The sequence below is a fragment of the Amblyraja radiata genome, chromosome 7 (genome assembly GCF_010909765.2).
Source record: "Amblyraja radiata isolate CabotCenter1 chromosome 7, sAmbRad1.1.pri, whole genome shotgun sequence".
NCBI classification, from domain to species: Eukaryota; Metazoa; Chordata; class Chondrichthyes; order Rajiformes; family Rajidae; genus Amblyraja; species Amblyraja radiata.
In genome coordinates this window covers 52,401,485-52,416,219 of record NC_045962.1, presented here as the reverse complement: position 1 = coordinate 52,416,219, position 14,735 = coordinate 52,401,485, and the positions used below count along the sequence as shown (strand labels likewise).

General features: G+C 42.5%; 1 protein-coding gene across 9 annotated transcripts in view; it reads left to right on the top strand.

The window, feature by feature from the left end:
- The window catches only part of hdac4 (histone deacetylase 4), a 382,917-nt gene that overhangs the window by 351,603 nt on the left and 16,579 nt on the right, over positions 1-14,735 (top strand). For all 9 annotated transcript variants that reach the window (XM_033024530.1, XM_033024529.1, XM_033024526.1 and 6 more), the window contains 2 exons: positions 807-926; positions 1,351-1,448. In XM_033024530.1, coding sequence (XP_032880421.1) covers positions 807-926; positions 1,351-1,448 — 218 coding nt within the window. The remainder of the gene's footprint in view (positions 1-806; positions 927-1,350; positions 1,449-14,735) is intronic.

Here is a 14,735-nt window from a genome sequence, read left to right as displayed (position 1 = left end):
CGGGAAGAAGCTGCTGATTCGGGAACTCCAAGCCGGCGGAGTGTGTTCTGATCTGTTCCGACGTCAGAGTTTCGATCATCCCGACGAGAGGGCTTGGACATCGGGGCGTCCATAGTGGCGACTGCGGAGGGTTCAAGGCCCCGACCACGGGTGAACAAAGAAGGAAGATTGACTGAACTTTATTGCATTCCATCACAGTGAGGAATGTTGATTCCACTGTGATGGATGTTTATGTTAAACTCTATCGTGTATTATGTTCTTTTTTCTTGTATGGCTGTTTGATAACTCAAATATCACTTTACGATAATTGGTGCATGTCACAATAAATGTGAACTTGAACTTGAAAAGTAATCAACACTAAATCGACAGACAGTGTAAATGATTGGAGAAATTATGAAATCAGTATCTTGTAAAGTATCTGTACATTCATAATGCTGGCTACGGGTGCCTTCTGTACAGAGTTTGTGCGTTCTCCCCGTGACCGCGTGGGTTTTCCCCGGTGCTCCGGTTTCCTCCCACAATCCAAAGACGTATAGGTATGTAGGTTGATTGGCTTTGGTAAAGATTGTAAATTGTCCCTAGTGTGTAGGAGGATAGTGTTAATGAATGGGGCTCGCTGGTCGGCGCAGACACGGTGGGCCGATGGGACCTATTTCCACGCTATTTCTCCAAACTAAACTAAACTAAATAAATGAAGCAGCCTGAAACCATTTATGGTTATTATTCTGGTCCTGTATTAAGACAAAGTCTAAATCTCTGCCTCTCCAACACAACAATTAAATCTGCTGTTTGATATGTGTTAATAGGATGTTCATCATGGTAATGGCACCCAGCAGGCATTCTACAACGACCCCAACGTGTTGTACATTTCTCTGCATCGCTATGATGATGGCAACTTCTTCCCAGGCAGTGGAGCCCCAGATGAGGCAAGTAAATTAACTAATGGTTGTTCAAAGAATGTCTCTTCTCACTTGTCATAAACACACAATCTGGAAGTCATTAATGTTGCCTCATAATGCCAGATAATTAAAATGTTTCATAATGAAATGATGGTGAAAATATATCACTTATTTTATGTTTTACATCAAAAATCACTACACCTTTCTCAATACAAATTTTACATAATTTCTACAAGTAAAATATATGATACTGATAGGTTTAAAACACAAGATTATGTTTAAATCAAGTATGTGTGCTCTTTATGGATGAATTATTGCATAGTACGAATTAATACAAAATTTGACAGATATACAAAAGTCAATTATGTAATTATGATTAATAATGTAATTTAAAATCAAAAATTAGTTTTTAAGATTAAGGTGTTTAAATCGTCTTCATTCTGGCTTTTAGGTTGGGACGGGTGCAGGCGTTGGATTTAATCTCAATATAGCTTGGACTGGTGGTTTGGATCCACCAATGGGTGATGCTGAATATATGGCTGCATTTAGGTAAGACTTAAGGATGTTCAGTGACAGTAAAAGTTGTTATCTGCATTGCCAATGCATTCTATTAATAGGGAATATTTTTTAAGCACCTTTAAATGAATTTGCTCCTTTTTTTCTCACACTCAAAAACCAAGAGTCATGGGGTCAGTCGTTCAGTGGTCTCAGTGTTGATTTGTAAAAGCCATTCTTAGATACTGCAATACCAAAGTGATATAGTTGTACCTTAGACTCTTACATCAAATGGCCAACTCTATTATGTCTGAAGCAGGGTCTCGACCCGAAACGTCACCCATTTCTTCTTTCCAGAGATACTGCCTGTCCCGCTGAGTTACTCCAGCTTTTTGTGTCTATCTTCGGTTTAAACCAGCATCTGCAGTTCCTTCTTACACACCATTATTCTAATTCCGGGTTCCTTTTATCTTACCTCTGCTTTTCCGGATCAAAAGCTGCTGTTAATATGTCACCCAAGAATATTCCTTTGGCAGAGGACACAAAGATGTCCCCTGACTGTATCTTTACACCTTCTTGACTGAAGAAGATTATTCTGGAATTCTAAATTGTTCACAGCAATTGGCATTTATGTAGCAAAGTTTGGTGCTCACAAACATTAAAAAAACATGCAAAAAACGTTGAAAGCTAATCATACTATGTAATAATTATGTAATTGATTTAAAACAATTTATAGAATTACTTCTATAATTATTCATTTAAATATTACATCCTCATAAATCTTTTTGCACCCTTTCTGTTTTAATGGCATCTTTCCTAAAGCAGGGTGACCAAAGTTGAACTAGAATCAATTAAATGTTTTAAATGCGTAGGAAGGAACTGCAGACGCCGAAGATAGACACCGAAGATAAACACAAAATGCTGAAGTAACTCAGCGGGACAGGCAACATCTCTGAAACGTCACCCATTCCTTCTATCCAGAGATGTTGCCTGGCCTACTGAGTTGCTCCAGCATTTTGTGCCTATCTTAAATGTTTTCATTTATATTTTTGGTCTGTAATGTTTGTAATTGATAACTAATTTATAAATTAAATAATGTTCACGTCAGAATGTTAGTGGTGATAATTTCTTGGGTCTCTCAAGGCTATCGTGGTGATTTAGATTTTAGAGCATCAAATCAGTACAAGGTGCACTGAGCAAAGTGAATGAGCACAAAGCTGCCGGCCCCGATGGCATCCCCGGGCGTGTGCTCAGGGCATGTGCTGGACAACTATCCGTGGTCTTCACTGACATTTTCAATCTGTCACTGGCCCAGGGTGTCGTCCCTACTTGCCTCAAGACCTCAACCATTGTGCCAGTGTCCAAACAGTCAGCTTCAGGGAGTCTCAATGACTTTCGCCCAGTGGCACTCACCCCCGTCATCGCGAAGTGCTTTGAGCGACTGATCTTGGCTCACCTCAAATCCAGCCTCCCTCCCACACATCAGTTTGCCTACCGGCCCAACAGGTCTACACTGGACGCCATATCTGCGGCCCTACACTCTGCCCTGACCCACCTGGACAACAACAACTTCTACATCAGGTTGTTGTTCATTGACTTCAGCTCCGCATTTAATACTGTCATCCCCGCCAGTTTGATCACCAAACTCAGCGGACTCTGCAATTGAACACTGGATTTCCTCACCAACAGACCCCAGTCTGTTAGGATCAACAACCTCACCTCCTCCACTCTTACACTGAACTCGTGCCACAGGGCTGTGTGCTTAGCCCTCTCCTCTACTCCCTCTTCACCCACGACTGCGTCCCTATGTATGGCTCCAACGCCATCATAAAATTCGCCGATGACACCACGGTGGTAGGACTGATCAGGGACAATAACGAATCAGCCTACAGGGAGGAGGTCCAGAACCTGGCAGCCTGGTGTACCAATAATAACCTCGTCCTCAACTCAAAGAAGATGAAGGAAATCATCGTAGACTTCAGGAAGACCAGAGGTGGCAGACATACCCCCATCCACATAAACGGGACTGAGGTGGAGCGCGTCTCCAACTACAAATTCCTCGGGGTACATATCTCAGGATCTGCCCTGGTCCCTCAATACTACCAAACTGATCAAAAAGGCGCAGCAGCGCCTCTACTTTCTGAGGAGGCTTAAGAAAGTTCACCTGTCCCCCCAGATCCTGTCCAACTTCTACTGCTGTACCATTGAAAGCATCCTGACCACCTGCTTCACGGTATGGTACAGCAGCTGCACAACAGCTGACAGGAAGGCACTGCAACGGTTGGTGAAAACCGCTCAGCACATCATCTGTGCCCCGCTCCCTGCCATGGATGCCCTCCACCGCAAACGGTGTCTGAGACAGGCCGGGAAAATCATTAAGGACCCCTCACACCCCAATCATGGACTATTTGTCCTCCTCCCATCAGGGAGGCGGCACAGGAGCCTCAGGTCTCGCACAAGCAGGCTGAGGAACAGCTTTTTCCAAAATACCGTTACCCTGCTGAACTCACAGGCCCGACGCTAGCTATCTTCCATACTCTTTTATCTGTATATATTTATTGCCTATGTACTAGTTTAATTCATCCACATTGCACATATTGTTTTAACCAGTATTTTTACTACCTTGCACTCTGACTGGATGCTATACTGCATTTCGTTGTACCTGTACTCGTACTTGTGCAATGACAATAAAGTTGAATCAAATCAAATCAAAAATCAGCCCTTCCCTGTAGAAACGCTGTGTTATTTATACACCGCCTTAACTCTAACTATAGATGCCCAAGTCCCTTGAGTAACTGCAGCAGAACCAAAGGCCCATAGCCAAACAAAAAACTTTATTTAATTGCAAAATACTCTTCCTCGTGCCGTGTTAAACCAAAGGAATAGCTGTACATTTCTAATTCTCAACTCTGATTTAAATGAAAATAATTACTAGATTAGCTACGTATTATCGATTCAATGTCAGGTATAAACATGTAACAATGTTAACTAAAAATTTGTGGCATATGATAATTGAAATGTTACAATTTCAGTCAATCAGCAGGCATTAAAGAAGTGAAAGCTTTTCTTGCACTATGAAAATGGTTATTTAGTACTGAAACTATGCTGCAAGTGCGGGAAGGTTTACATTAATGGCATGGGGGATGCATTTTGCTTGTAGGAACATTTACAGCTTTCAGGGATGAATACGTTAGCTGTATTTTTGAACTGTGGAACCTACATCTCCTAATATATTGAGAAGCAACATTTAGTATGCACTTGGGGAGTTTATCAGGAGTGTTTGGATATCTTTAATTATCTTACAATGAAACTTGCAAGGTTCTTTTTTGTTAAATAAAAGTTGCAGTTTTATAAAAAGGCAGAGATTTGATGTTCCTAAGCTGATGCTTATCCTCTTCAGGCTTCTCGAGTATAAAACTATTAACCCATCACGCCGTGTTCTGAGATGTGTTAGATATCATTCCGCAGATACAATAACTTCCAATAATTATCGCTAAGAGGCATTATTTATGTAGAACAGCCTTTGGCAATGAATGTTGTGGTCTTTTCAAGTTGCAGGGAAAGACCTCCAAGCTGAACCCTCTCTTCAGTCAATATCCAAATGAGAAATGAGAAGTGTTGGCTTCCACTGATTTTCATTCATTTATCTGAGGTGCTGTGGCCAATTAGGATATATTTTGGTGTGTCGTTAATTTGGCTCAGCAGGATACTGGTTACTTCACTTCTGATAAAATTACACATTCATTTTACTATAAACGGGCTAATGAGAGCACAGACCATCTAAGTAAGTAAAGTGCTAATGGAGATGGTGTACCTTAGTGAGCAAACACTTTCAGCATCATCTAATGAATCTGATATTTTGGAAGATGGAGCTTGCTTTAGTTCTTGGATTTTATTTGCAAACAACTGCTTTGAAATCCTACACATAAGTTTGCAGAATGTGCAGATGCGAAAATAGAAGGCATTCATTGCTTGTTACAACTTCTATGGACTAAAAACCATTCTGATAGTTTTTAATGTGTTGCCAAGTTTCTATGGTGACGCCATGTATTTTGGAGATTGCAAGTTAACAGATTTTAACTAACTTTTTTTCTCCCAAGTTGTTTCACCTATCCTAGTAAAATAAAGCTTTGAAGTGTAGAATTTATAGCACGCATGGGCTTAGGAAGAAATTGCAGCAGGTCATATATTCAGTAATATGCGGGTCTCCTGAGACAATAGATGCCTTCAAGGCAGCACCTTGTTATTTAGACCCATAGAATGCCACGTTGCATTTGCTGGGGATCAAGCCTAAGATGAAAACAGATAAGATAATTGGACTTAATGAAATCCAGAAGGCACTCAGTTTCACCATGAACTTGGAAGTAGAGTGTAGAATTGAACTTAATTCAAACCAGCTCTTGGAAATGCCAAATGCAAGCACTTTGAAGTTTGTGAGGAATCAGAAGTACTTTGCGCTCGATGGTGGTTACTGATATGTGCTTTAACCCTTTAATGGTGCTGAGAAAAATAACTTAGGTTACAAACAATTTGGTCATGAAAGAGTTGACATGCACAAAGAATTTCACTTTTATTCAGTTTACTCTCCTAAATAAAAGCTTACAGAAAAAAATAAAAAAACCTTAAGGAGTTCCCAATGTACATGTAAACAGCAATTAAAAGTGAATCTTTATGGGATGAATGTCAATATTGCATCATAAGTCGATAACATATTAAAAATAAATGACATCAAGCCATCCAGTCGACAGATTTTCTGTTTATGCTGATGTGACCATGTTTCCATAAACAAAGTCTAAAGCATTCATTATGGAGCTTTCAGTAAAAAAAACACTTTTAATATATAAGATAGACACAAAAAGCTGGAGTCACAGCAGGACAAGCAGCATCTCTGGAGAGAAGGAATGGGTGACGTTTCGGGTCGAGACCCTTGCTCAGAGTAGTCGGGGAAAGGGAAATGAGAGATATAGACAATGATGTGGAGAGATATAGAACAATGAATGAAAGATATACAAAAAAGTAACGATGATAAAGGAAACAGGCCATTGTTAGCTGTTACAAACCCACTGACTCCCACAACTATCTTGACTGCACTTCTTCCCACCCTGCTCCCCTATTCCCAATTCCTCTGTCTACGGCCAAGATGAGGTGTTCCATACCAGGACATCTGAGATGTCCTCATTTATTAGGGAACAGGGGTTCCCCTCTCCCATCATAGATGAGGTCCCCACACTTGTCTCCTCGGTACCCCGCAGCTCCGCTCTTGCTCTCCCACCCCCTATTCGCAACAGAGACAGTCCCTATAGTCCTTACCTTTCACCACATCAGATGTCACATACAACACATAATCCTCTGACATTTTCACCACCCTGGTCAACTTATCCCTTCCCACCCAAACCACCCCCTTTCCAGGTTCCCTCCCCTGTAACCACAGGAGATGCAACAGGGACCCCGACAGTCCTTTTAGGTTTGGCAGAAGTTCACTTGCACCTCCTCCAACCTCATCTACTGTATCCGTTGTTCAAGATGTGGACTCTTATACATCGGCGAGACCAAACGTAGCCTGGGCGGTCGTTTCACTGAACACCTTTCCTCAGACCGCCTGGACCTACCTAATCTCCCGGTTGCCAAACACTTTCGTTCTCCTTCCCATTCCCACACTGACCTTTCTGTCCTAGGTCTCCTCCATTGTCAGAGGCTAAATGCAAATTGGAGGAACATCTCATATTTTGCTTGGGCAGTTTACAGCCCAGTGGTATGAATATTGATTCCTCTAACTTCAAGTAACCCAGGCATTCCCTCTCACCCCATCCCTCCCCCACCCAAGTCACACTAGCTTATATTCACACAACAAACAGGTAACAATGGCCTGTTTCCTTTAAGGGCCTGTCCCACTGCAACAACCTAATTTGTGAGTTTAGAAGAATTTGCGCTTGACTCAAACTCGTAGCATGGTCGACACGTGGTCCGAGGAGGTCCTAGGAGGTCACTGGAACTCTCCTTCATGCTCGAGGGAAGTTTCCGCATACTCACGGCCTCGGTTTGGCGAGGAAAATTTTTCAGCATGCAAATCATTCCCTTTATAGAAAATTATCTGAGATGAAATTATGAAAAAAATCCACTAATTTCACTACTTCAGTTTGATGGGCACATCATGTCAGAAATACTTCAATGAGTGTAGGAGATTGATCAAAACAACCCGCTGCCACAATGATTACTGGACCAAGAATTATAAAGCAAAAGGTGGTGTAAAGGGAGAAGATTCAAAACTTGGTTTTGGAGAAGACATTTTAGAAATAATTAATCCATTTTATTTATTTACCACTGAAATGGACACAAGCTTGGTAATCATTTTGGTTTTCGTATATAGAAGATTGTACTTTATTCAAACTCGACATCATTCCCTTGTGTGGTTTATAGCACAGTGTGAATGAGTAAATAGTTTGGTTATTTTATATTTTAATTTCTAGATGGGGTGTTCCTGCCATTTCTAATTTATCTTGTGAGGGTGATGAAGAGCTGTTACCCTAAAACTCTGCACTTCATCTGATGACGATCCTTGCACAGGACTTCTTGAATTTTAACCCAGTAAAGTTGATGGATCAAGTCAGGATGGTGTGCAACTTTGAGGGGAAGGAGATGTATTGCCGTGTGCCTGCTGCCCTTGACCACTGTAGTGAGGCTGCACGTGTGGGAGGTGTGAGCGTTACATAGATGAGGAGGAGCTCTGCATTTGGCAAATGGTTCGCATTGCAGCCTTGGTGTGTTTGTGGCAGAGGGTGAAAGCTTAGGATAGGGAATGGAGTCCCATTTATGATTTTGTCTTAGACAGTGTTGATCTTCTTGAATGATGCTGTGACTCTTTTATCATACTTCTCAAATGCCTTGTAGATGGTGGAGTCTTAAATGACCTCTCCTTTATTCTAAGACTGTGGCCCCTGGTTCTGGACTCGCCCAACATTGGGAATATTTTTCCTGCATCTAGCTTGTCCAGTCAGTTTATAATTTTATATGTTTCTATAAGATTCCCCCTCATCCTAAACTCCAGTGAATACAAGCCTAGTCTTTTCAATCTTTCCTCATATGACAGTCCCGCCATTCCAGGGATCAATCTCGTGAACCTACGCTGCACTGCCTCAATCACAAGGATGTCCTTCCTCAAATTAGGAGACCAAAACTGTACACAATACTCCAGATGTGGTCTCACCAGAGAATCTATAGACCATTGGAAAATGATCACCAATGCATCCACGATTTCCAGAGCCACCTTATTAAGTACCCTGGGATGCAGACCATCAGGTCCTGGGGATTTATCAGCCTTCAGTCCCATCAGTCTACCCAACACCATTTCCTGCCTAATGTGAATTTCCTTCAGTTCCTCCGTCACTCTAGATCATCTGCCCACTAGTACATCAAGGATAACTTGGATCCGTCTCACTACATCTTGCTTGACTAATCTTCCGGAATTTTTTGAGGATGTAAGTCGGAAAATGGACAAAGGAGAGCCAGTGGATAATAATAATAATAATAATAAATTTTATTTAATGGGCGCCTTTCAGACATCTCAAGGACACCTTACATAGTAATTGGAATAAAAACATATAATCGGAATAGAACAGGTAAAAAAGACATCACAGAGACACAAATTAAAAACAGAATTCAATCCAAAAACAGAAAATCAAAAACACAGTGTGAAGAGAGAGCAGCAGCAGCCAAAGCGCGCCAGCGTCCACTCTCTCTTCACGGCAGCCATCTTGGACACAGACCTACAGGACTACAATTAGACAAAAAAAATCATCCCCCCACAGTGGGTAGCACTGTGGAGGAAGGCACAATGTCCAGTCCCCACCCCATGTTCACCCCAAAGTCAGGCCTATTGAGGCCACTGCAATTGCCTCTACGGAGGCCCGATGTCCCTGGCCGTTCTCACTGGGTGGTCTTGCCCCGGCGTCGGGAGACTCCTTTCGGCGGCTGGGCCACCTAGAACGGCCGCTTCCTGGTTGGAGCCCGCGGCTGCCGAAGCCGACAAGGCCGCGCCGGTTTGGAGCTCCCAGGCTCCCGATGACAAAGTCGGCGCCGCCTCTCCGCACTGCCGCCTCTCCGCACTGCCGCCTCTCCGCACTGCCGCCTCTCCATACTGCCGCCTCTCGACACGCCGCCTCTCCGCTCCGCAGACCCGCAGCCCGGAGATGTTGCTCTCGGCGGTCCAGCTCGCCAGAGCTCCAGCGCGGCGACCCAGGCAAGGCATCGCCCGCTCCACTCCGCTCTGCTCCAGCGCTCCAACGCTGTGCCGCCGCCGAGGCCGAGGTGCTGGGCTGTCCCCGCCAGGAAACGGTGCTCCAAGCCCGCAGGTAGGCCACGAGGACGGGTTGACGGGCAGACCGGAGAAAAGGCTGCCACACCGACCAGGTAGGGACCTAGAAATAAAGTTACACCTACCCCCCCACATTAAATTAAATTATTAAATTACATTTATTTATTTATTTATATAGCACATTTTTAGTCAACTTGCATTGACCCCAAAGTGCTTCACATAATTACATTCACACACACAGGCAAAGGTGGGTGAAGTGTCTTGCCCAAGGACACAACGACAGTATGCACTCCAAGCGGGATTCGAACCAGCTACCTTCCGGTTGCCAGCCGAACACTTAGCCCATTGTGCCATCTGTCGTTAAAAGACCATATCCCCTACAAACAAAAAAACAGGACTCACTAAAAACTATAAAAAAAACGAATTTAAAACGGACGGCTGCTGGCTAGCAGCCGTTCACCAAGATGGCTCCTCCTCCTATGATGGCTCCTCCTCCTATGGATGTAGTGTACCTGGATTTTCAGAAAGCATTTGATAAGGTCCCACATGGGAGATTAGTGGGCAAAATTAGAGCACATGGTATTGGGGGTAGGGTACTGAGATGGAAAGAAAATTGGTTGGCAAACAGGAAACAAAGAGTAGTGATTAACGGGGTCCCTTTCAGAATGGCAGGCAGTGACTAGTGGTGTACCGCAAGGCTCGGTGCTGGGATCACAGCTATTTACAATATACATTAATGATTTAGATGAAGGGATTCAAAATAACATTAGCAAATTTGCAGATGACAAAGCTGGGTGGCAGTGTGAACTGTGAGGAGGATACTATGAGGATGCAGGGTGACTTGGACAGGTTGGGTGAGTGGGCAGATGCATGGCAGATGCAGTTTAATGTGGATAAACGTGAGGTTATCCACTTTGGTGGCAAAAACAGGAAGGTTGATTATTATCTGAATGGTGTCAAGTTGGGAAACGGGGAAGTAAAACGAGATCTGGGGTCCCTTGTTCATCAGTCACTGAAAGTAAGCATGCTGGTACAGCAGGTAGTTAAGAAAGCGAATGGCATGTTGTCCTTCATTACAAGAGAAGTTGAGTATAGGAGCAAAGAGGTCCTTCTACAGTTGTACAGTGCCCTAGTGAGACCACACCTGGAGTATTGTGTACAGTTTTGGTCTCCAAATTTGAGGAAGGACATTCTTGCTATTGAGGGAGCGCAGCATAGTTCCCGGGATGGCGGGACTGTCATATGTTGATAGAATGGAGCAGCTGGGCTTGTATACTCTGGAATTTAGAAGGATGAGAGGGCATCTTATATAAGATTATTAAGGGTTTGGACATGCTAGATGCAGGAAACATGGTCCCGATGGTGGGGGAGTCCAGAACCAGGGGCCACAGTTTAAGAATAAGGGGTAAGCCATTTAGAACGGAGATGAGGAAAAACCTTTTCACCCAGAGGGTTGTGATTATGTGGAATTCTCTGCCTCAGTAGGCAGTGGAGGCCAATTCTCTGTATGCTTTCAAGAGAGAGTTGGATAGTGCTCTTAAAGATAAGGGAGTCAGGGGATATGGGGAAAAGGCAGGAACGGGGTACTGAGTGTGGGTGATCAACCATGATCACAGTGAATGACGGTGCTGGCTGAAGGGCCGAATGGCCTACTACTACACCTATTGTCTATTGTCAAATTGTTAATATTGAGCATCTCATGTTAGTGGGTTAACATTGGCTGATGTTACCAGTATAATCATGTAGCCAATTATGTGCATAATTTGTCTTTAAAGTTCATATATTTGTGCATCCATCCCCTATTTTATTATAGTACATGCTTCTTCTCAAGAAGGTAGTGATGGAACCTGCTATACATCTGTACCTGTACTTTGCTTCTAACTTATTATTGGAAATATGATTTCTCACCTGGTTCTAACTATTTTCTCTCTTCACCAACTCGATTTTGTACAGTTAAATGTCTGCTTGCCAACTACCCCAGTTGTAATAATATAATCTGCAATGAGCGCAATTACTACCACGGTGTGATTTACCATGAAACTGCATATCCTTCTCTGAACGGAATCACGTTCTGAATTTAGCTTAGTATGTGAAGGCTGTAGTTATTGGTGTTTGAGGACAGAGCGGGCAACTCATTTAACCTTTGATGAATTCTCAAAGTGTATTCTTGAAATGGCTGAATCATGTGTATGTGTGTATGTAACAAAACAGTTAGTTGTTTGTCCCATTTTTTCCCATTTTTCTTCCAGTAGCAGACAACCCAAATTAAAATATTTTCCAAACTTCTGCCTTAGAAATCATGCACTTAAAGCAGGGGTCGGCAACCTACGGCCCACGGGCCAGATCCGGCCCGTGACCTGAAATCATTCGGCCCACAGGCGTATTTTAACTCAAAGAAATATCCAAAACAAAAGAAATAAAAAAGAAACATTTAGAATACTAATATATTTGTGGTGCTTTTTATTAGTTATTATTTGTTAGTCTTATTAGTTCAGATATTCCATAGCTCCCGTTTTCTGTATGCGACACAGCGGCTGATGACACCACTACTCGTGCTACATCAGCCACTCAAAATATTATATGTGTGGCGCGTTTTGCAATAATTCACTTGACCTGCAGCTGGCGCTATTGTACATTCTCCTCATCCACTGGTGCTCTTGCCATTTTTTTATTCCGTGGATTTGGGTGAGTGTTGAGTGATAAGCATGTACAGTCACCTCATAGTGGTTCTTGTCTTCTATCACTGTGTGTGTGCGTGTCACTGACACTGTCTCTCGTCCCACAGTCCATCAAATACAGCAAATATCTGTGACAGACAGTGACCACCTCCTTCTCCTTCACCACGTCCGTCCTCATCACCATGAGGCAATTCCACTAATTTACTAAAACTTCCTCTTTCTTCCTTCTCCACTTCTTCCTCTTCTAGAGAGAGAGAGATTCTTATATTTATTATTAATACTGTTCTACTGATATGATTATTATTATTATCATCATTTTTAATATTATTAACAATGGCGATCGATGTGGCCCGCCATCCGCTCACAGACATGGCTCCTGGCCCCAATGCAAAACAAGGTTGCCGACCCCTGTCTTAAAGGATGGAATCAGTTTGTGTTCAGTTGTGTTGTTTGGTGAAGTCCAGGTGCCTCATTAGTTCCTGGTGATTTTTTTAAATATTGCACTCCCGATTAAGAGCAAGCTCCTAATACTACAATACATTGAGGGGTAGGGAGTAAAAAATAGTTTTCATCTGTGTTAAGTTACTTCTATATTTTTATCTGCTATGTATTTTGGAAGAGAAATACAGTGCCCTCCATAATGTTTGGGACAAAGACCCGTCATTTATTTATTTGCCTCTGTACTCCACAATTTGAAATTTATAATATAAAAAATCACATGTGGTTGAAGTGCACATTGTCAGATTTTAATAAAGGCCATTTTTATACATTTTGGTTTCACCGTGTAGAAATTACTGTTTCTACATAGTTGTATGTTTCTACATAGTCCCTCCATTTCAGGGCACCATAATGTTTGGGACACAGCAATGTCATGTAAATGAAAGTAGTCATGTTTAGTATTTTGTTGCATATCCTTTGCATGCAATGACTGATTGAAGACTAAGATTGGGTGATTGTCTTGGCCACTCAAGAATTTACCATTTTTTAGCTTTGAAAAACTCCTCTGTTGCTTTAGAAGTATGTTTGGGATCGTTGTTTTGCTGTAGAATGAACCGCCGGCCAATGAGTTTTGAGACATTTGTTTGAACGAGCAGATAGGATGTGTCTATACACTTCAGAATTCATTATGCTACTACCATCAGCAGTTGTATCATCAATGAAGATAAGCACACATCTCTGCCCTCCATGCAGCAGGCAAACTCCTCTTTTGTCTCTACACATGCTCCTTCCATCAACATCTTCAGCATCGTCTTGATTGGCCGTCCCGGCTCACGTCTTCCATGGGTGGGTTCCCACAGCACAACCTTGTTTGCTGGCATTTCTGGGTGGTGGTGGCTTCATCCTTCGCGACCTGATCTTCTCGGTCAGAAGTGGAATCTTCCCATAGAGCTGGGCGTTGGTGATGTGGTCCCTCCAACTGACATCTTGGGCAGTTCCTTCTCTCCTCCATACTTTGCTCTTGCCATCACTCTGATATAAGTTAATCTTCGTCTCATCAGTCCACAAGACCTTTTTCCAGAAGTGTGGTTGCTCTTTTAAGTACCTCTTGGCAAACTGTAACCAGGCCATCCTATTTTTGCAGCTAACCAGTGGTTTGCATCTTGCAGTGTAGCCTCTGTATTTCTGTTCATTAAATCTTCTGTGGACAGTGGTCATTGACAAATCCACACCTGACTCCTGAAGAGTGTTTCTGATCTGTTGGACAGGTGTTTGGGGATTTTTCTTTATTATAGAGAGAATTCTTCTGTCATCAGCTGTGGAGGTCTTCCTTGGCCTGCCAGTCCCTTTGCGATTAGTAAGCTCACCAGTGCTCTCTCTCTTCTTAATGGTGTTCCAAACAGTTGATTTTGGTAAGCCTCAGATTTGGCTGAAGTCTCTAACTGTTTTATTCTTGTTTCTCAGTCTCTTAATTTGACTTTCATTGGCACAACTTTGGTCCTCATGTTGATAAACAGCAATAAAGGTTTCTAAAGATGATGGAAAGATCAGGTGCTGAGAGCTCTCTTATACCTGCATAAAGGAGGCATTTAAACACACCTGAGCAATTATAAACACCTGTGTCCCAAACATTATGGTGCCCTGAAATGGAGGGCTATGTATAAACATAGCTATAATTTCTACATGGTGAAACCAAAATGTATAAAAACACCCTTTAATAAAATCTGATAATGTGCACTTTAACCACATGTGATTTTTTTCTATTACAAATCTCAAATTGTGGAGTACAGAGGCAAATAAATAAATGATGAGTCTTTGGCCAAAACATTATGGAGGGCACTGGACTTAGTCCCATAAGAGTTGTATGGTGTGAAGACCAATTGCTTGTCAATCAACTCATTAAAACCATTTAAT